Source organism: Schistocerca gregaria, chromosome 8 (genome assembly GCF_023897955.1).
Source record: "Schistocerca gregaria isolate iqSchGreg1 chromosome 8, iqSchGreg1.2, whole genome shotgun sequence".
Taxonomy (NCBI): Eukaryota; Metazoa; Arthropoda; class Insecta; order Orthoptera; family Acrididae; genus Schistocerca; species Schistocerca gregaria.
Genome location: NC_064927.1, coordinates 305,792,061 through 305,815,208, shown reverse-complemented (window position 1 = coordinate 305,815,208; position 23,148 = coordinate 305,792,061). Strand labels below are relative to the sequence as shown.

The window sequence follows — 23,148 nt, the reverse complement described above, 5'->3', positions numbered from 1 at the left end:
TCGCCTGATAAACAAAGTAAGAGCCTATGGAATATCAGACCAGATGTGTGGCTGGATTGAAGAGATTTTAGCAAACAGAACACAGCATGTGGTTATCAATGGAGAGACGTCTACAGACGTTAAAGTAACCTTTGGCGTGCCACAGTGGAGTGTTATGGGACAATTGCTTTTCACAATATATATAAATGACCTAGTAGATAGTGTCGGAAGTTCCATGCTGGCTTTCGCGGATGATGCTGTAGTATACAGAGAAGTTGCAGCATTAGGAAATTGTAGCGAAATGCAGGAAGATCTGCAGCGGATAGGCACTTGGTGCAGGGAATGGCAACTAACTCTTAACAAAGACAAATGTAATGTATTGCGAATACAAAGAAAGAAGGATACTTTATTGTATGTTTATATGATAGTGAAACAAACACTGGTAGCAGTTACTTGTGTAAAATATCTGGGAGTATGCATACGGAACGATTATGAAGTGGAAAATTAATTGTTGGCAAGGTGGGTGCCAAGTTGAGATTCTTTGGGAGAGTCCTTAGAAAATGTAGTCCATCAACAAAGGAGGTTACTTACAAAACACATATTCGACCTATACTTCAGTTTTGCTCAAAAGTGTGGGGTTCGTACCAGGTCGGGTTGACGGAGGAGATAGAGAAGATCCAAAAAAGAGCGGCGCGTTTCGTCACAAGGTTACTTGGTAACCGTGATAGCGTTACGGAGATGTTTAACAAACTCAAGTGGCAGACTCTGCAAGAGAGGCGCTCTGCATCGTGGTGTAGCTTGCTCGCCAGATTTCGAGAGGGTGCGTTTCTGGATGAGGTATCGAATATATAGCTTCCCCCTACTTATACTTCCCGATGAGATAACGAATGTAAAATTAGAGAGGTTAGAGCGCGCACGGAGGCTTTCAGACAGTCGTTCGTCCCGCGAACCATACGCGACTGGAACAGGAAATGGAGGTAATGACAGTGGCACTTAAAGTGCCCTCCGCTACACACCATTGGGTGGCTTGCGGAGTATAAATGTAGATGTAGATGCAGATGTAGCTGTACGGTTAGAAATGGGGCAGCTATTAATTAATTGGCTCCTTAGGGAAAAATATTATAAAATTTCATTAAAATCCGTGAAAGTTAAATGTACTTTGTTCGTTTAACATATTTTTGGAAGATTTTTGTTCTTGTAAGGTTATCTTTCTAATATTTCTAGTTGGTTATACTCTCTACCATTATGTTCTATGTGGTCTACAGTTAGGCTGCTGCGCATGCCACTTACTCTGTATTTTTTAAGGTACATGTGGTTGGTTACATGGTTGAGTCAGACACCATCAGTTAATTCATCGTAAATGTACAGAAAGTTCTTTCTGCTTTGCCTAGCCACAATGGGGGCAACTGTTGACTCTAATTTATATATTCCACTATGTGCTGTTACTGGAGTGTTTACGATCACTGAGGCACGTGGTGTTCAAGTTCGTTTTTTTTGGAGAAATTTATTTTTATGTTGGTTTTTCTAAGCAGGTTTTTTTGTGATTTAGCGTTAAAACAGGAAACGTCTGTGAAAGTTTGCGCTCACAGTTAGTTTTCCTAATTAGTTTTTCTATTACTGACGTTAGCTTGTATTTTACTGGGTAGTTCATCCATTGCTTTTACTGAATACACAATATTTGTTACAATTACTTTAAGTTTTCTATCTATTGTGTTAATATTTTAGGTTTCAAAGGTTGACAAAGGAAACTCCACAGCTGTACTCTACAAAAATAATTACATTACTAAAACTCTTATATTTTCTCAGAACACAATACTGGACTGAACCATGATCCACTAAATTACAGGAAAAAAAATGCCTAACCAACGTGGCGTCCTAAAATCCAATAAACAAATAAAAATGGCACATCAATGAAGTGCATTTCTCCCACACTCATCGAGTAACTGAAAATCTACGAGCTAAACTCCCCAATTCCGAGGATAACAACAGCCGACAAGTGCGAGAATTTCCGCACAAGCAACTTAAGAGTTCATGCAAGCGATTGGTGACGATAATAATTTACAGAATAATGGAAGAGAAAATCGACTATATGTCAGATGTCGATCAGTTTGGCTTTAGGAAAGGCAGAAGCAACAGAGAGGCAACTCATAATGACCCTGCGGTTGATAGTGGATGCAAGACTGAAGAAAAGTCAAGACTTGTTCGTAGGATTTATCGGCCAGGAAAAAGCTTTCGACAATTTAAAATTGTGCAAAATCTTCGAAATTCTGAAAAAATACGGCTGAACTAAAGGGAAAGATTGATGACATACAACATGTAAAGGAACCAAAAGAGTACACTGAGAATGGAAGAGAAGTGCTCGCGCTATTCGTCCACGATACTCAGAGGGCCACAGACACGGCTTCCCAGGTAGATGCCGTGTTTCTTGACATCCGCAAGGCGTTCGATACAGTTCCCCACTGTCGTTTAATAAACAAAGTAAGAGCATATGGACTATCAGACCAATTGTGTGATTAGATTGAAGAGTTCCTAGATAACAGAACGCAACATGTCATTCTCAATGGAGAGAAGTCTTCCGAAGTAAGAGTGATTTCAGGCGTGACGCAGGGAAGTGTCATAGGACCGTTGCTATTCACAATATACATAAATGACCTTGTGGATGACATCGGATATTCACTGAGGATTTTTGCTGATAATGCTGTGGTGTAACGAGTGGTTGTAACAATGGAAAATTGTACTGAAATGCAGGAGGATCTGCAGCGAATGGACGGATGGTGCAGGGAATGGCAGTTGAATCTCAAAGTAGTCAAGTGTAATGTGCTGCGAATACATAGAAAAATAGATCCCTTATCATTTAGCTAGAAAATAGCAGGGCAGAAACTGGAAAAAGTTAATTCCATAAATTATCTGGCAGTACGCATTAAGAGTGATTTAAAATAGAATGATCATATAAAGTTGATCGTCGGTAAAGCAGATGCCAGACTGAGATTCATTGGAAGAATCCTAAGGAAATGCAATCCGAAAACAAAGGAAGTAGGTTACAGTACGCTTGTTCGCCCACTGCTTGAATACTGCTCAGCATTGTGGGATCCGTACCAGATAGGGTTGATAGAATAGAGAAAATCCAACGGAGAGCTGCGCGTTTCGTTACAGGATCATTTAGTAATCGCGAAAGCGTTATGGATATGATAGATAAACTTCAGTGGAAAACTCAGCAGGAGAGACGCTCAGTAGCTCGGTATGGGCTTTTGTTAAAGTTTCTAGAACATACCTTCACCGAAGATTCAAGCAATATATGGCTCCCTTCTACGCATATCTTGCAAAGAGACCATGAGGATAAACTCAGAGAGATGAGAGCCCACACAGAAGCATACCGACAATCCTTCTTTCCACGAACAATACGAGACTGGAATAGAAGGGAGAACTGATAGAAGTACTCAAGGTACTCTCCAAAACACATCGTCAGGTGGCTTGCCGAGTATGGAGCTAGATGTAGATGTAGATGTAGATGGTTAAAAACGGCGTAACGTAGGAATGCAATCTTTCACCCTACTGTTTATTTTATACATCGAGAAATAATGACGGAAATCAGAGAGGACCGGCCGAGGTAGCCGAGCGGTTCTAGACGCTTCAGTTTGGAACCACACAATCGCTACAGACACAGGTTCGAATACGGTATCAGGCATGGATGCGTGTGATGTCCTTAGGTTAGTTAGGTTTAAGTAGTTAAAAAATTCTATTGGACCGATGACCTCAGGTGTTAAGTCCCATAATGATCTGAGCCATTTGAACCATTTTTGAAATCAGAGTACTGTTAAAAGATTGTGATTAAAATTTAAGGAGAAAGGATATCAATGGTAATATTTGCAGATGACACATCTATCCTCTGCGAAAGTGAAAGAGAATTACAGGATCTAATGAATGGAGTGGACGGTGTACTCATATACAATATGGATTGAGACTAAATCGAAGAAAGACGCAAGGAATGAGAAGTACCAGAAATGAGAACAGCGAGAAATTTATCAACTGAAATGGTGATCATGAAGTACATTAAGTAACACCTATGCATCAAAATAAGCCATGACAGACGGAGCAAGGAAGACATAAAATGCAGAGGAGCAGTGGACAATAGAATTGTACTTGTATCAAACATAAGCTTCAATTTGAGGGAGGAATTTCTGTAAATATACTTCGAAGCACAGCATTGTATGGCAGTGAAGACTGACCGCGGAAAAACCGAAATGGAAAAACTAGTAGAAGCCGACCTCGGGGAAGATCAGTTTGGACTCCGTTGAAATATTGGAACACGTGAGGCAATACTGAACCTACGACTTATCTTAGAAGCTATATTAAGGAAAGACAAACCTACTTTTGTAGCATTTGTAGACTTAGAGAAAACTTTTGACAGTGTTGACTGGAATACTCTCTTTCAAGTACTGAAGGTGGCAGGCATAAAATACAGGGAGCGAAAGGCTATTTACAATTTGTACAGAAACCATATGGTAGTTATAAGAGTCGAGGGGCACGAAAGGGAAGCAGTGGTTGGGAAGGTATTGAGAGAGAGTCGTAGATTTGCTATTTGGGGAGCAAAAGAACTAATGATGGTCGAAGTAGAGAGGATATAAAATGTAGACTGGCAATGGCAAGGAAACCGTTTCTGAGGAAGAGAGATTTGTTAACATCGAGTATAGATTTAAGTGTCTGGAAGTCGTTTCAGAAAGTATTTGTATGGAGTGTAGCCATGTATGGAAGTCAAACATGGACTATAAATAGTTTTGACAAGAAGAGAATAGAAGTTTTTGAAATGTGGTGCTACAGAAGAATGCTGAAGATTACATGGTTACATCACATAACTAATGAGGAGGTATTGAATAGGATTGGGGAGAAGAGAAATTTGTGGCACGACTAGAAGAAGGGATCGGTTTGTAGGACATGTTCTGAGGCATCAAGGGATCACCAATTTAGTATTGGAGGGCAGCGTGGAGGGTAAAATTCGTAGAGGGAGACCAAGAGATGGATACACTAAGCAGATTCAGAAGGATGTAGGTTGCAGTAGTTACCGGAAGATGAAGAAGCTTGCACAGGCTAGAGTAGCATGGAGAGCTGCATTAAACCAGTATCAGCACTGAAGACCACAACAACAACAAAAGAATCTAAGCATTTGAGATGTGGTGCTACAGAAGAAGGTTGAAAATTTGGTGGACTGATCAGGTAAGAAATGAGTAGGTTCCTCGCAACATCGACGCGGAAGGTTCTATAGGGAAAATAACTGCAGTAAGAAGGTGCAGGATGACAGGACATCGGTTAAGCTATCGAGGAAAACAGATAGTGAAATACCCTCAGGCGATAAATGGTGGGGTAAGGTGCAGGGACGAGAACGTTACGCACAGGAGAGGTATCTGTAGTGGGCCCCTTCAATGCAGCAGCAAGACTGACGGCTAAGAAATTGTCTGCTCATAGAGTAGTTGCAAGCCGTTTAGCCACTACTGCTAACAGTAAATAATTTTTGGATATTGTCTTGGCTTCGTACAAAATTTAGTCACAATGTACTGCTTTATAATATACCTATGCAATCGCAACAAAACAAGTTTCAACATAAAATCAAAATATGATATCGACTGATGAAGCACCTGAAAAGGGACACTAGAGGTCTAAATGCATCAATCGTTGATGTAAAATCACGTCTTGTGACTGAAGGGGGTTTGTGTTTTATTTTACGAATGTAATACAGTCACAGAAGGAAGACTCAGTTTCCTCATTATCAAATATAGCTTGACAAGCTGGTATCAACATTTTTTTCTAGGGCGCTTTTTTATGATCCAGAGGCACTGAAAATTTTATTTAATTAATAATCGTGCTCAAATAGTAAGGATTGACATAAAATCATCCCTTAAAAATAAAATTGTAGCTTAAAAGCAAATAAACATATGTAACTTTTCATTGAAAAAATGTGCCCTTGGGCATGTATTTAAAATGTACCAGTAAATATTTGAGACTACAACCAGCACCAACAAATTTCCCGACATATTAATCGTAAAAAAGTAGCAACCAAGAACTGAAAAGAATATGGGCATAAAAAAAATCTCATAATTTTTGTAATGCCGTGTTATACTCAATTAATTTAAAAATATTAGGTTCAGAATTTTTTTTCAGACACATGTATTGCTACTATACAAACCAGACTGCAGTTTGTCTTCTGTAACAGGAGACCCTCCTGCCAGCCCTAGGCACTCCTTGGGACATACCACCTGTGCAGAGATGGCCACTGCGCAAAGGAAATGTTTTGTTGTTTCAATATGTTATACAGCGCCATTACACCAGTAATTCATCATTCACACCATAAAAGTCAATTTATTTAGATGAGAGACCTAAGGAAATACTAAATGTTCATTGTCTACTTCAAAAATCTCATAGTACTATATCTCGATGCTTTGCCTGTATTTACTATGGCCAACTGCCCACTGAGTTATGAGAAAACAGTTCGAGAATCTGCAATAATTGACCAGACTGTCATCCATTCAATGGGAATTAGATTCACATAAGTGTCTATAAGATTAATTCTATGTAATTCGAGGAGTGAACAGCAAATTACTAGGAGACAATCTCTAACAATATAGCTAAGAAGATTGAGCACTCGTAACATTGTGAGATTGTTGCTGTTACATCCCACTCATCTCACTGCATACAATAAACTGTTACAGATGTAGCTGCAGCGAAAGTTTGACATTGTTGAAGGTACGGTAAAATTTCAGCACCAGAACTCTGAGGGCATAATTTAATATCCGTTGTGTACTCCACACAGCAGAAATTATCGTCGCGACAGTCCAAAGAGGAATCGATACAGGATGATTCACGAAGATATGCAAGTATTTTATTATGTTATGCAGCAAGTATAACTCAAGAAAAAAGTTCATATGATGTTAGATCCGCGTATGTTTGGTTACGGAGTGGGTAATAAAAGCTTTTCCGCGAAATCTAGCAACTTCGTTAATATGAAGCCATCGCAAAACTGTTAAACAACGATTTCAATTTTGTTGTTGTTGTTATTGCTCTGGTGAATCTAATAAAACATGTTCCAGACATCTATCCGCAGTGGTTTTGCAGAACATCCAACATGAATTCACGAGTGCTGTGGTATTAATGATAGCATATTATATGACACATTCACACAGTTTCAGTTAACTTCATTAGCATAATTTCTCCAAAATTAATTCCTCTACAACTTCTGTTCAAAGCGTTGTGCACTGTCTGGAATTAAAAAAAATGGGCCAAGTAGTTAATAAATTAAAATTTTACTGAATTACGTATTCAGAAGATCTTTCTTTTGTTTCACTTACAAAATAACATATTAAAATATATGCATATCTTCGTGAATTACCCTGTAGAAATATAAAGGTTCCAAATAAACATTGCAAAATTGTAAAATTCGTGAGCATCTGGCTTATATCTCCATACGACAAACATTCTATTCAGTATAACAATACGAGCCCCGCGTCCTGTTAAAGGATTTGTGTAACTTGGGTGAAAGGCAGAAAAAATCATTAGCTGTATATCACATCATAGCTGGTAAACTTGTACAACTTCTGCTACAAAGATCAGTCCGGATTTCGTAAGCATCACGGCACCATGGGAACCTAAAATATGCCACTGACAAACGTGCGGCTACAATAAGGACACTGCTTGAGTTCGGCAAAGCATTTGATGCACAAGAAAGTGGTATAATGCCCCGAAAACACGCGGCAGCTAATGTTTTTGGATAGTGTGCTATAGTTACATGAACGTTTCGTGAGAAACAGAGCCCTACGTGCTGTCTGTGGGAAGGAAATCCGTCCTGACAGCATGTCCTATTCAGAGTGCCAAGGGGTTCAATCCTAGGCTCACTAGTGGTTCTCTTCTACGTCGGGGACATCTAACTCCTTCTGACATCCTGTAAAGATCATTTCTGTGCCGACGACCACCACCTTTAAGTAAGAGAAACGCCATTTACATCTACGTGGCTAATCTGCAGTTCAAATTCAGGTGGCACATAGAGGGTTCTTCGAACCACCTTCAGACTATTTCCCTTCCGTTCCACTCTCTAACAGTGCGTTAGAAAAATAAACATTTACATACTTCTGTAGCTACTCTTATTTCTCTGGCTTTATTAATATGGTCATTTCTCTCGACGTACGTACGTGGCAGTGAAATACTTTCACATTAAGGGAAAATATTGTTGACTGAAGTTTCGTGAAAAGATCTCGTCGCAGTAAAAATCGACTTTCGTTTAATGACTTGCAAAGGACGTACAACCGCACTGTAAGCAGTCTCTTTAGTGGAAATGTTATATCTTCTAAGTCTTAATTAAACGCAGTCTGTGTGTTGCCTTCCCCTTAACATTGTCTATCGGGTCTTTCCAATTTAAGTAGTAATGCCTTCCTTTTCTTAATCATTTGGATGACTTTATGGTTTATTTATTCCGAGAAAATTGTCGCTTTTCGCACAATACAGATACCATATCTGTTTTGGAATTGGTTTTGATCTTCTGACGACTTCACTACAGGCAAACGAAGGAATCATCTACAAACAGTCCAACAGGGCTACAAAGATTGCCTCCAGGAATTTTTACATAGGTTAGGGACAGCAGAGAGACCATATGCCAGATAATAGTACTGTTTTGTAAAAACTGGGTGTGTTTGTCTTCGTAGGGTTGCCTCAATCGTTACTGAAGAAAAAGAGGAAGATTGGATTTGAAAACTTCCATTTTACCCGATGATTTTCTGTACATTACTACGAACTGTGACCTATTTTACAGGAAACCATGAGTCTAGTCGCGTAACTGAAGTGAACTTTATAGACAGCAATTGATTAGAAGTCTCCTTGAAGGAACGGTGTCAAAAGACTTCTGGAAGTCTAGAAATATGGAATGAGCCTGAGATCCCCCTTCGATAGCACTCATTATTTCTTGCGAATTAAGGGCATTTTTTGTTTCACAAGAACGAATTTTCTGAAAACACGCTGACAATGCGTCAATGAATATCATATATGCGAGTATCGATCTTTCGTCAGTGTTTCAAAAACTACAACTACATGCGACGACGACCCTGGTACTTTTATTACCCGATCAGAAATTGCTCACTTTCAGGTCGCACAAACTACTGATTTTGTTTCATCTTGACGATATCCAAATACCATGTATCACAAAACGGTAAAAATGAATAGTGAAAGTTCGCAGCGACAGCTCAGCTGGACGCAAATGCTGCCGCCACATCCCAGAACACGTACATTACGCAATGAGTTTTTTGAACGAAACTGCCCTACTATGATGTAATCCGAAACGGCACCAGTACTGGTAACGTTAGATAAACATAACTGACCGTGAACGGATGTGTGTGCTACCTCTAACATGTCCATCAATATGACCACGTTCAGTGCTTCACATCCTTGTTAATGGCTTCGTCTGAACAAGTTACCTGAAAAACATAACCTTTGCCTACATCACCAACTCCTCAGGGTGAAAGCACACTTTTTACCTCGTGTTGCGTCGGGCGCTGTCGATACTACGCCACGTGAGTTCACATCTAGAACTTGGCGGTAGCCCATGTGACAAACCACCAATTTATGGCCGGCTCAGAGACACGCCCTCCTCAGCCCATGTGCCCAGTACCGCTACGAAAACGACTTAATAGACAACCCAGAGCTCTCTACAGTAGTCTAGTATAGCCTTGCTGTAGTTCCGCCCTCTCTGTCTAGTCTAAGAGTTGTCATTGAGCCTTCGTTACTACTGCGGACATCGGACTCTGCCTATCTCACAGACATACGTTGGTTATTGCGCCGGACTTGATGAGAATCACGTGAAGCATAGAGATATATCAATCACTACGTATGAATCTCGTTATTTGTCTCCCTGTCACAGAAGCCACCACCTCCTTCACCTCCACAAGTTTATAGTCGACCAGACACTTCACATGAAAGGCCACGCGTTTCCACTGATCCGACAAAAGTCATGGGATATCTTGCCGGATGTTGTTTGCCCAGTGTAGTGTAGTAACTCGAAATAGCATGGACTCAAAGAGTCGTTGGTAGTCCCGTGCAGTAAAACTGACCCATGCTACGTCTATAGCCGTCCACAACTACTAAAAGGTTGGTAGTGCAATATCTTGGGCTCGAAGTGAGCCCTTGATTATGTCCCATAAGCGCTCGATTGTATTCGTGTCGGACAATCTAGGTGACCAATATCTTCGCTATAACTGTGCAGAATGCTCTTCAAACCAAACGCGAGCAGTGGCGGAATGGCGCATTATCACCCATCATGATTCCACCACTGAAAGACCGCAAATGGTCTTCAGTTAGCCGAACATAACCATTGCAAACATCCAACTTTCAATTGCAATCATGGCTTTAATAAAAATATAGCAAAGGTAATGTTGAATCATAACACTAGTAGCATTTGTGGTCTAAATAACACAGTTTTATTCATTCTTATCATCACCAGACAAAAATGTGGTTTAAAAACGTACACATTTTATTTGGAAAAACGCTATATGCGATCTATGGTGAATAAAGTGATCAGCTGGGCATCAACACACGACTCAAACCAGAACACTAATCGCTTTACCTGCCTTCACATATGTGAACCCGTGACACGGTCCAACAACTACTCTACAGTCAAACATCTATACTGTACTATTCCATAAAGAACCATATGACTCCAAAGTCTGCTGAGAAGCATTCATTGGAGACCCACGCCATAGTAGCGAATACTTTTCCCTCCTGCTGGTCAGGGCGGCACACCCCGATGCGATCGGCGACTGGAGACTTGGGCGACAGCAATCTGTTATTAATGGCAGGCGTCCCAAAGATGCAAGTACGCCGTTTCGCGTTTGGCGGATTTGGAGGCTCTCAAACCCTAGTGGATTCCAGTGTGCAGGTGGACCCGTTTGTTATCCTGCCAAACCAATTTGACTCCATGCCACAACTATGCGTGACGGAATATGTGAAATGTTTAGACGGCTGACTCAAAACAAATAAGTGCACCCACGCGTCATTAGTTGTGGGCGTGATGCTAGAAGGTGTACCTCAGACAGTTCAAATGATGACTGACACAGGCTCTAAATGGCACACTAGCAAAGGACACAAGTCTCATCATTTAGGTATTTCCTGCTGTTCTTTACTAGCGCTGCGCCAGTACAAGAGTGTCCCCTTCTCTTACTCTCAGCTTTCCTCTCCAGCTCTGTAGCCTAGCACAGTTACGTGTTAGACTACTCTCACTTTAGCCCAAGCCAATCACGAGCTGGAGCGCAGCACTTGAAGCTGGGAGACCACCCCTTGCTCTGCGTACACAGATTAGACCATTTTTTTAAAAATTCTTTGGGGGAAAAGGAAAAACAGATTCTGATCACGGCCTGTTTCCCTCACGTTTACGCCGTATCTTTTTCTAAAATCATGACCTCGATGGAAACACAGCACTCCATAAAAGATTGTTATCTCCCTTATTGTGACCATTTCGAACTTTCCAATGAATGGCCATAAACTCACTAGAAGCCTTGTGCCATCACAAATATGTGTTGCAGCAGAGTATGGATGTCTGGGCGGCACTGACTTGTCCCATAGAAATTCGCAGAAACACGAAGTCGTCCCATCGGCTTCGTGTCTAACAAGGACCCATCCTCTGCTTCATTTGCCGATCATCAATGCTCTGCCCATAGCAGCTGCGACTCCTTGGCGCTAGTCAGCCTATGTGGACGCAGCCGACGCCCGACCGGCACCATTAACGTGTCTGCTCAATGAGACTAAGGAGCTGGGCAGTCCCCAATATTTTCGACCAAATTCCGCAGAAAAAACCATCCCCAGAGAGGTCATGATCAGACTGATCGCCGCACAGTAAACAAAACAGCGCACCACCGCCTGTTTCCGCACCGCCATTCCTACATTTGATTCTCAGTAACAGGAATGTTTCGAATACCACCCACAGTTCGTCTCCCACTTCACGGCGTATCACAATGAAGGTAGAGACAATCAACCATATTTTCTTGGAGCCGTCCGAGTGCCAGTATACCGATTATTAGACTGCAATTCTTTTTCTACCGCTCACCATGAAAGTCTTCCTTGCGAGGAACTAATTCCTGCAATACCGGAGGACGGTTAAATGCGGCAGTTAAACGTTACAAATTGGTTTGATTTTATCAATAACTCAAGTACACACATAAGCACAGGGTAGCTGACGTCATTGCAAATTAAAGTGTGAGTGTGAACGTTAGTGATGCAATGATAAATTACACCATTACTCCAAATGGTCAAAACCTCGCATACGTGATCAGGTTCATTAGCATCCTGAGCCTAGCTTAAAACAGGTTTTAGTATTAGTGGAGCATCTGGTGTCGTATGGCAGCGCAGCAGTAGACTTTGATTCTGCCACAATACTCTCTTCACTGTGTTAAACGTTTTGCTCCCAAACATTTCACACCATACAAGGCAGTGGCCATCTCTCTGATGGAACATAAACGTGATTCCTCTGAAAATGCCACCTCTCGCGGCTCAGTGGGAATCCAGGTTTGCTTTGGCATGATGAAGAGCAGTCAGATTGCGTACATGAACCAGTCGCCTGCTGTGGAGATCCTTAAGCAACAAGATTACCTCAACGTTCCTTGAGGAGATACTATTGGTAGCCCTTAATCATCTGGATGGTCAGTTGCTGAACAGCTACATGTCTGTTCGCCCGTACACGTGTCAGCAGCTGTCGTTAACCTCTGTCGTCTATGGGCTGTGGCCCAACACAGGTGCTTAAACGCCTGTTTTTGGTAGCGCCATTTCGCCACTCACGACAAACAGTTAACAAACCTGCCGTTTCGGAAACGCCTCCGCACTTTGTCCAAACTCCAATGGTCATGTCCTTTTGGACGTTAGATAAATCAGCCCATTTCCGCATTACGACAAAGACTGCACCGTGTACCCCCTGCTCGAGGTTCTGACGTCAGTCTTTTGGATCAAAGGCGCACCTGAAGTAGTGGTTTTGTACACTGGACCATAGATCATATTGGCATAATTTCAGCAGATTTTTGACTCCAATAGCATTAAGCATATGAGTAGCACAGGGTTCCACCCTCAATCCATTGGAGAAGTGGAACTCTTCATCAGGACTTTCAAGCAACAGATGCACTTTTACTCACATCTGATATGTGAGGGCAAGCTTCAAGTGCTCTTCCTCTCGTCGTACCGTTGCCGGCAGACAACGATTAATCGCTGGAAGACCTCTAGCATGGACGTCGATATAGAATACCACCTAAACATCTGTGTCATCCGCAGCGGTCGGCCCATCCTCTGTAGCGCTCTAAGTTTAATGAGCATGATTTGGTCTTTTTGCAGAGTTTTTGTTGAGGAGACTGGCGCACGGAACTTGGCGTTATCACCAAAATCTTGGGCTGCTCATTAAACGTTATTGATTTGTGTTGGATATTGCTCTTGTCTTCCTTGAAGTTAAGTAAAGAAGTGCCTCTAATTGTTTTCTCACACTCATAAACCCACCAGCTCGTTGGCACCCACGAGTAGGACGAACGACCATCTCACATGAGACATCTGACGTAACGGTAATACAAGGACTCAGTCGGCGATTACTGAGCTGAGCCTATGCTTAAAAGAAAAGCATTTGTTATCTCCTTCTCTGTTGCTGCTGGCCACCTTGTCAGCACATAATTCAAGAAAAAACGAGGTTTTTCGTTTTGTCCACCAAATAAAATTTTACCAAATAATTAACAAAAATGACCAGTCCGCGCTGTGAAACAGTAATCGAGTGCAATATTATATCTGGCCTTCAAAACCCAGCACAATATTTTCATATTCTCTTGCTCGCTATGCACAACCTACTGTTCCTACAGAAACATTGAAGAGGATTCTTCTGAAGGAAACTTCATATGTTTAAATTTTGTACTGGGATGCGTTTCCTCATCATGGCATTGATTCCGATATTCAACAAAAAAATACAAAAGTGATATTCAAATGTCCCTCCACCCCCACACACATCAGCCACCGTTCATAAATTCTTGTATATTGTTCGTGTCTCTCAGACCTGCCACTGTAAACAAATTTCCGACTACTCGAACTATTACCAATATTCGACATTCTTTGGTCCCTATTGACTGGGTTCTTACGCTACTAGCATCGTCAGCTATTTCGTTAACATTATTAATTTTATCATGCCTTTGTGGGTAAGGAAAGGAAAAATTTACTGTAAAACTAATTACTGCGACAGTTCGATCCAAACATAACCCTTACAAAGACAGTAGCTTAATATACAGAAGGCATGACGAATACATAGATATAATTGTTTATTTTATGCTCCTAAATTTCGCTAACGTCTTATCTAAAATCCACACACAATGTTGATTTTATAATTTGTTAGTACTCCACTAAGCCGGTAGCGTAAGAAGACCAGTCAATGAAGACCAGAAAAAGTCTTATTTGGGGAAAAATTTGCGCCTTATCAGACTTTTAAGCACCGGTAGGTGTGCCGGGAGCAACATACTAGAACTCTAAATAGTGAGGGATGATTGGGCGTGTGCAGGGGCATTTAAAGGTCACGTTTTTACGTTTTACTTCTATAACTTGCAAATCGAGGCCTCCAGCGAAAACTAATTCCGATACAGAATTTAACTACATGAAGTGTCCTACAAAGAGGTCCTATTAATTTTTTCTGTCAGACTGATAGTATGGGCATAGCGAGCGAGAGAGTATCAAACCTCGTTCGTGGATTTTGAAGGTCAGTTCAGGTGGGCTGGCTGCATACAACTACAGCGGTTGGGACAACTGAGAACGAAGCTCACAAGCTGATGTTCCTAAAATTATGTAGGAAAGTGCAAAACATTCGCTGCCGATTGATGAATTTGTGATTTGCGACTTCACCGCGCAGCCGGCCTAGGCACAGGTAGTAAATGGGGGACATATCGACACCAGGATATTATGTCTTTGGGAATTGCATTCCGGTACTGAGTTGGACAGAAAACATGCCTTACAGACAGATGGGTGATGTCTCAGGATTTGGGGGAGTAGGTGTAGTTGTGCTTAAAGAAGGTGGTTCGAGTAATCACAGAATAGCTCGACATTTGAAGAGCAGCGATGCCACTAAATTACGATGTTGTTACGAATGGGGAACCACGTCGGACACAGCATCAAGAAGAAAGCACTCGACCTGGAGAGACAACGGAACGTGGTGCCCAAGAAATCGTCAGAGAGGCACTCACAGTCCCGGTGTCACCATTATCACGGATCCGACCTGCAACTTGCGCTTCAGTGACCACAACGACCTGTAATAGGTGGCCCACAGAAAGGGGACTCAGCTCACCGCGAACCCTCTACCAACAGCGATAGACCTCTGTTCACCAACAGTCCGTTTTCAGTGGTGTCGGGCACATTCGATCTGTAATCTCACTGACTGGATTAGAAGTTTCTACAGTGATGAGTCCCACTTCGAACTGAGCCCCGATGACCAGTGGAGGCGTTCTTCTAGACACCCATGGATGGGTGTGCCATTTAATTTCATAGCAGGTCCGTTTTGAGTGTCATCCACGGCAACCTCACAGCACATTCTACGCCCGTTTTCTTGCCATTTATGGCACATCCTCATGGCCTCACATGTCAGTTAGATAAGGCCCCCATGCATACAGCGAGACTTTCTGCTGCTTGCCTTCGTGCTTTCCTACACCCACCTTACCCGGCAAGGTCGTCTTATCTCACTCCACTTGAGGCAACTTGGAGCATTATTGGAAAAAAAACCAGGCAAGTCGGAAATTTGAAGATCTAAAGCGTATCTTGGACAGCATTTTTCAAGATATCCCTCAGGATGCCATCCAACAATTCTATCTAACAATGTAAAGACTAATAACTGCTTACGTAAGTGCCAGAAGTGGACCAAAGCATAAAATACTTCATCAATTTACGAAGCTTTTCCTCTTGAATAAACTATCGAATTCTTTCTTAAGCTGCAATCATTTGTTTGGCTTTACACGTAAATTACATCAACCGATTTCCGTCCCATCATTTCGTGGTATATCCCTCTTTGGCTTAGAGTATGTTCGTAAAGTAATTCTGGCGCAGAGATTGTCCGTTTTGAGAGTAGTAGCAGTCAATATCATAACAAATAACATTTTTGTTCTAAATCAAGACGGGAGGAATATGAGAATCTTTTATCTCCGGACGTGAGAACTTAAATTATACGACACAATGGAAGAGTCACCAAAGATTTAGAGCCAGTATGGTAGTGCTGTTAGTACTCAGTAAAAAGCCTTCTCTGGTAAAGAAGCAGTACATGAGCCACGCTGCCTCACGGATGACCGAATATGTGAAAAATGTGTTTAGCTTCCGAACTGACTACCGCAGGAACGCCTGTAGACCTATGTGGCGAACGCTACGAACAATACCATACAGATACCATAATCGCTCGTCGTCTCTTTGTGTCGCATTAAAATGGAACTAACTCTTAATTTAACGAAACTGGAATATAAATACACCCATGGAGCGCAAAACGAAAAAAAATTTATATTCATTAAAGGTATTTACGAAATATCAAGGTAGTTAATTTACTGTTTAGCTTGTGGAAATTTGTACGGTATTTATGTCATAAACGCCACTTTAAATCACCATAATAAATAATGCGTAGTTTAGCCAATATGTTTTAGAAGAAAATTCTTTTCCATCGTCTTGTCATCGAAACGATATGTAAGGACAGCGTTCATTACATTATTGAGATTTTGTGACAGCTCTTCAAGGAACTGTCTCTTAGATATTGGTCAAACGAACTCCACTTAATCAAATCTCTAAACGGGAATGCTACCACAGCTCATAATATGTGAACATAGCAACTTCATGCTCCATTTCATTCCAAATGGCTGCTGTTTTTGGAGCTTGCAGTTACTGGCTGGTAATATTAATCTCCTTTCCTAGAGTTTATTTCTAGGTAATGAAGTGCACATAGTCTCACTTCGCCTCATTTATCCTTTACCTTTTCCTTTCTTAACTCATCGGATATCATTAGAAAAAGGTAGTTCTATGGTTCCTGCTGTAATATTTTCTGTCAAGCAGTATGACTCAGTTGAGTCTGACCTGTCAGTCAGTATACAAGAACAAATGAATAAAGGCTTGTGTACTGGTGAACGCATGGAGTGCAGTTCATTGATAGGTTATGCATATAGAGAGCGAATGGATGAACGGAGTCTCTCAAAGATTAGCAACAAGTAATTCGTTTCCAGCTGGTCGCCTCTTCGATATGTAGTTAGAGGTCAAACATGAGTATTGATATATCTGTTACAAATTAAAAATTCGTGTAAGAGTCAACTATAAACGAAGTTACGTGGCTCTGTTCGGCGAACTGGCTTACCAACACAGGCGGCGACCACGACGATGACAATGAGTGTCTTGTGCATGGCGAACAGTAGCCAGGAGTCAGCAACTGCGCCTTTTATAGGCTAATAAGCTCCCGTTGTTACGTAAAGCGAAAGTCGTCGGATAAATGCGAATTGTAGTGATAAAAGCTAGCAGGCATTTGTACGTCACTGAAAATTATCCGTTGTTCCCTAAAGTGGGTGATAATAGTAGTCCGACAAGTAAAAGGGAAATGAATTTACATGACACTGGTTGAAGGAGGCGTGGCTACGCGAACGACCCAGAAAGCGAAACGTTTACGAGATACGACGTCTGGCTACGTAAAGTTTTCATTTTTTCATTTATTTATTGATATAATGCTTTACTTAAAGGAAATACTATCGACGGCTGTCGAGTGACAAACAAATTAATAAGAATTGCTACTGATCCCCCACGTTACACAGTACAAGTCGGAACACAGCGGCGAAAAAGGCATATGAAATTTGAATGAACGCAAAACTTTCAAGAGTGGTGAAGTTTTACAGAAGCTAGAAATTAACTGCGAACTCGAATGACAAATGCTTTTAATAGTTTTCACAACGAAACTCAACCTATAAATGTGGCAGAAGATCCAAAGACATTATGATCGTATATAGAGTACTCAATACGGAGAGATGATATGAATATCCCAACTGCAAAATAGCAAGGGTGACGCTACTGACGACAGTGCCAGTAGAGCAGAGTTCCTAAAAGCGGCTTTACCAAATTCTTTCCCGAAGAAAGACGACGTAAATATCTCAGATTCGAATGAAGATCAGCTGCAATCATGAGTAACTTACAAGCAGATATAATTGGTGTAACACAGCAGCTTGAATCAATAAAGGCAAATCCTCCGGTTCATACTGTATAACAGACAGGTTCCTTCAGAGTATGCTGATAAAATAGCTTTATATTTATAGAAGCATACACAGCCGCTTGCTCGACGAATCTTTCTTACCTATACACTGGTATGTTGCACTACTCACACCAATGCCCAGAAAAATAAATATCCTTAATCCGCTGAATTACAGACCCATATCGTAAAAGTCGATTTGCCGTAATACTTGGGAACATATATTCTGTTCGAAGATTGTCACCTTAAAGCAAACAATTTATTGACAAACAGAGGACGGCTTGTGAAACACAACTACCAATTTATTGTCAGGTAGTAATGAGCGCTATTGACGGGGTTGTCAAAGTGTTTCCGTAACTATAGGTTTCCAGAAATTCCGTATTGTTAGGTTTCGTGGAAGTTATTGACACTGTTCTCCACGGTCAGAAGCTGCTTCTGTTCAAATTGCGTGACTGCAGAGAGTCGTCTCAGTTGTGTGACTGGATTCGTGATTTTCTGCGAGAAAGGTCACAGTCCGTAGTAATGGTCAGAAAATCATCGAGTAACACCGAAATAGTACCTGGCGTTCACCAAGAAGGGTTATAGGCCCTCTGTTGTTCCTCGTCTACAAGACCTATGTAGGAGACAATCTGAGTAGCACACTTAGATTGTCGTAAGATGGAGGTTATCGTCTTATACGGTCATCAGATGCGTAACACAAATTCCAGTATAATGTAACCGAGGTATCTGTATGGTGTGAAAAGTGGCAATTGACTCAAAATAATTAAAAATGTGTAGTCGACTACATGAGTACTACAAGAAATCGGCTAAGTCTCGGATACACTAAAAATCACAGAAATGGAAAGGCAATAAACTCAACTACATACTTAGGGATTTCTATTACGAATAACTTAAGTTGGTTCGATTACATAAATTATGTGGGTAAAATAAACCGAAGACCACAATTTATTGACAAAACACTTAAAACGGTGAAGGGGCCTCCTAAGAGATACTACGATGGTCCGTGCTCTTCCGGAGTAGTCCTGTGCGGTGCAGGAGCCGCATCATATTGGACCTACGGAGTACACTGAAAAAGTTCAGAGAAGGGCAACTCGTTTTGTATTGTCACGAAATAACGAAGAGAGTGTCACGGATATGGTACGTGAACTTGTGCGGCAATCACTATACGAAATTCGTTTTCCACTGCGCCTGGATCTTGTCATGAAATTTCAATCACAAATTTTCTCCTTAGAGTGTGTAGATTTTGGATTACGCACACCTACATAGGGAGCAATGATCATCGTAATGAAACATTAGAAATCAGAGCTCTCACGGATAGAAGTACTCGTATGTATCTGTGTTTCCCGAAGGCTGTAACAGAGTGGCACGCAAGAGAAACAGATTGAAGGTGGTTCGGTAAACCCTGTGTCAGGCACTTCATAGTGAATTGTAGAGTAATGAAGCAAATGTGGCTGTATTTTAAGTGACTACCTGCCCCAACAGAGTGAACAGGACAGAAAGAAAGCTGTAAGCCCAGTTGACTCTAAACACCTGATTTCAAAGTTTTTCTTAGTTTAATAAAGGCTAAACGTATAAATACCGTCGAAGAGCTTCACTGGTTTATTTTCGTTGTTACAATCTAAGTAATAAGTATTATGTAAGAGGCGAGATACTCACATGATTGGTAAACTTCGATATTGATTTGTAGTTAAGGGTCTATATCTCGCCTTCGTGCAAGATCCGGTTAATTAATCTTCTCTTGTATTTGAAAACACTAGGGAGAACATGAGATCATATCATTAACCTCGATGCGAATTACATCCTCTGTCAGCATGTAACAGTTTTTTCCAATGGGCAAGAACACGGTTTGCACTGTCCTCAAGGTAGTACGCAACGAAATTCGTTTCAAATATTAATTTAAACCCTTCAGTTGCCAAGAAACCCATATACGTTCTAAACAAACTTTGTTGTTCACTTATAACACTGCCACCAGTTACCTACCATCGTAACTGTGTGAGTCTCACGTAACAGAGTGACTCTCACGGAAAGGAAATGGGCCACTGAATTGTTTTTAACACCTCACACTAAAAAGTATTGCACTAATCAGCCTCACTAACCATTCAAATTATGTTTTTCGTCCCCGTGTCCTGCAAGGTACTGGGAAGCTGTTTTACAGACTCCATCGAGGTCTTAAAGGGTTTCACGAATTACGACTGCAGAGAAATTCTTCAGTAACTTTCGTCCACATATGTTCTGCAGCATCATTAACTTCTACCGGAGATATGAACATTGCTACAGCTACACAGACTCTTAAGCAGACTATACGTGTCAGAGGCTGTTTCACTCAGAGCACGACACACTTACGTGACACATAGGCGACCATAGAATTACCTAAAAATATGAACTCTTTTTTTTCAAAAGCTTTCCTAAAGTCATGTGTTTTCCGATTATGAGTTTCCACCCTTCACATCTGGAATATGGACACAGAGGTGGGCATTCCAGAGCACACACTGCTGGCTTGTATCTCTCCCGCAAGCAGCCTTTTCTTCTCTGTGGCAGAAAAATCCCAATGCTGTTGAAGTCTGCGTTTAAATCAAGTACACTCGCTTCCCGAAACCGCTTTTGGTCGGATAATTTACCGTTATGAAATTTCAATACGAACTGAAGATGATATGAAACACAATTACTTATCAGCGTTATCGGATAATTTATTTGTTTACAAATTAGATGAAACAAAGAATTTGTAAGAAAAAGTAATCACTGAATGTTTAGTCATACAAAGGTAGTACAGGAATTATTATTAGCAAATAGAAACTGTGATGTAGCGCAAGAACGGGTAAACGCAGGTGGGTAACTTTGACTCTGCCGTTACCACGCACTGGGGGCACATTTGAACTTTTGAAAAGATCGATTAATATGTTTCCCACCACGTACTGAATATCGAGAACATGGGCTTGTAAATTAACTGTTGCCTTTTCCGCTCTCTGAATGGCCAGCACTCGAGAAATCCTGACGGGTAGCAGTGTCTTGGCAGCTGGAGTGCGGAGGTGCTTGGAAAAAGACGTCCAGCACACATTCAACGTTCGTATGTGAAACAAAAGTGTTACCTCACAGATCATGTCATACTATTCGGTAATCTCACTGTAAATTAATAGAACGATTTCAAGCGGTTAAAATAGTGAATTTGTAGTTTGTAGTTATTAGTTGCCAATCCTCTCAGTTCGTAGCTTGTAAGCCACTATTTCTTAGTTTAGTTGGATATCATCAGTTATGGCGGTCACATTATCCGTTGTTTTGTGTATATTTGTCTTTATACTTTCAAATGTTCGCTGTAACAACATAAGGACAAACAGTCTTCACAAACTGTCGGATTATAAACATCTCTCAGTCTTTCGCATTACCGTCGCCATGAAAAAACAACATTTGATAAGTGTCAGGCCAATTGCTTTTGTAGAGCTGTCACACAAAATGACCGGCCTACCTCAGACAGTGTGGACGTCCTTGTCAAACCTCTATTTATCGTATCAGGGAAGTCTATTTAATTGCGAAAATTGTGAAACTCTTTGTTTAAAACGGTCGCGTGTAAATTAACGTTAAAAGCAGTCCTCTCCGCAGTTATAAAGCAGTGATTTTTCTGTTTTTGTATCGGTTACCCATTTCGCTGGATGAAAGGAAATAAGATGAGTGACAAGAAAAGTAAGTTCAGAAAGTAAGGAGGAGCAAAACTAAATGTCTCGTGTTGAGCGGCTGTACGCCTTTATTCCAGTGACTGAAAAATCAAATGAAACGAATAATGATGCAGGAAGCCTACACGCACTGTTGGTCCGTTGACAGTACGATGATGTAGTAGCCCTAGCAGTGAAGGATGGAGGGTAGTCGGAAGAAATGTCACGGTTCGTTTCTGCCATCCGTCGGCACTGGTTACACGCAAAATGACCGTGTTAGCGTAGTTATGGAGTCCAATAAGTCAACCGAGTGTCTTCCGGCGAGAAAGCAAACTGTAAATCACCCTCTTAGCTAATTCAGATTACTGAGACTTGTATTCCTCAGAAGGTTTCATTAGCAACTGCGTTTGCTGCCTGTAAGTTGGATGTGAGGTTTGCAACTCTCCGTGGCATCCCGGCACAAATTCTGGCTACGAGAATACGATACTCGTAGATTTGGTCTGGCCTTCGTGGCGCAACCAGGACATTGAAACAATATTGTACATCGTGTGTTCTACTAATTACAACTGAGATGAGAGAACGTATAGTCTGCTTCGTAGTCTCAGGTTTCGTTCTGGGGAAACAGAGAAGGAATTTTCACAGGGTTAACGGTCTGACAAGGCAGCAAGACGATATAATATTGGTAATAAAGTTTAATTTTCATTCGACATATTTCTATGCTAAGTGTTTGACCAATTAACATATATACATGAGCTACGGTTGGTACCAACGTTTTACTGTTGAAAGTCCTTCCTCCACAATTCCGTTTTACATGACATGCGCTTTCCAGTATTAAGGGATACCTACCTCAGAGACAAGGTAATTAGTTGCTATTTGTTCTGTCGTCTACTTGACCTTATTAAAAACACAATGGCCACTTGGCTAATGGTTATATTATTGGCTCCTTGGCCTAACTCACAGGACATATGTACAGTTCACTGACGCGTTTCGACTAGCAAATTAAATTCGCTACAGTGATGGCTGAGACAAAGACAGACTGTCTCTTTTCTACACTCTTCAATGAAAGATATATAATACACTGTAGAACTGTTACTCTTGTATAACTTCTCGCTGATTCCATGACCGAAGACTACTGCCCATAGCTCACCCTTTATAGGTTTTCTAGGTGACTTTTGTCCACTCGTAGGTAGTTGTCCATGACCCTATTCATTTGTTTCCTCGACCACTGCATCTACACATGATCATCTTCCTGCGAATCTAGTAACCAAAACTAGAACATGGCTTTTTTCTGTCATGAGTTTAGTC

The 23,148-nt window shown here is 41.2% G+C and overlaps 1 protein-coding gene across 11 annotated transcripts in view; it reads right to left on the bottom strand.

Annotated features, from left to right (window-relative positions):
- The window catches only part of LOC126284563 (uncharacterized), a 335,286-nt gene that overhangs the window by 113,651 nt on the left and 198,487 nt on the right, over window positions 1-23,148 (bottom strand). For 4 of the 11 annotated variants that reach the window (XR_007551506.1, XM_049983571.1, XM_049983573.1 and 1 more), the window contains exon 2: window positions 6,158-6,244. The exons of 5 other annotated variants lie outside the window; for them this stretch is intronic. Coding sequence is in view for 3 of the 6 variants with exons in the window: in XM_049983571.1 (XP_049839528.1) it covers window positions 6,158-6,244 (87 nt within the window). In the remaining 3 variants the exon portion in view is untranslated. Of the gene's footprint in view, window positions 1-6,157; window positions 6,245-17,323; window positions 17,373-23,148 lie in introns of those variants that run through there. 2 more of the 11 variants (XR_007551505.1, XR_007551507.1) reach the window with 2 other exon arrangements.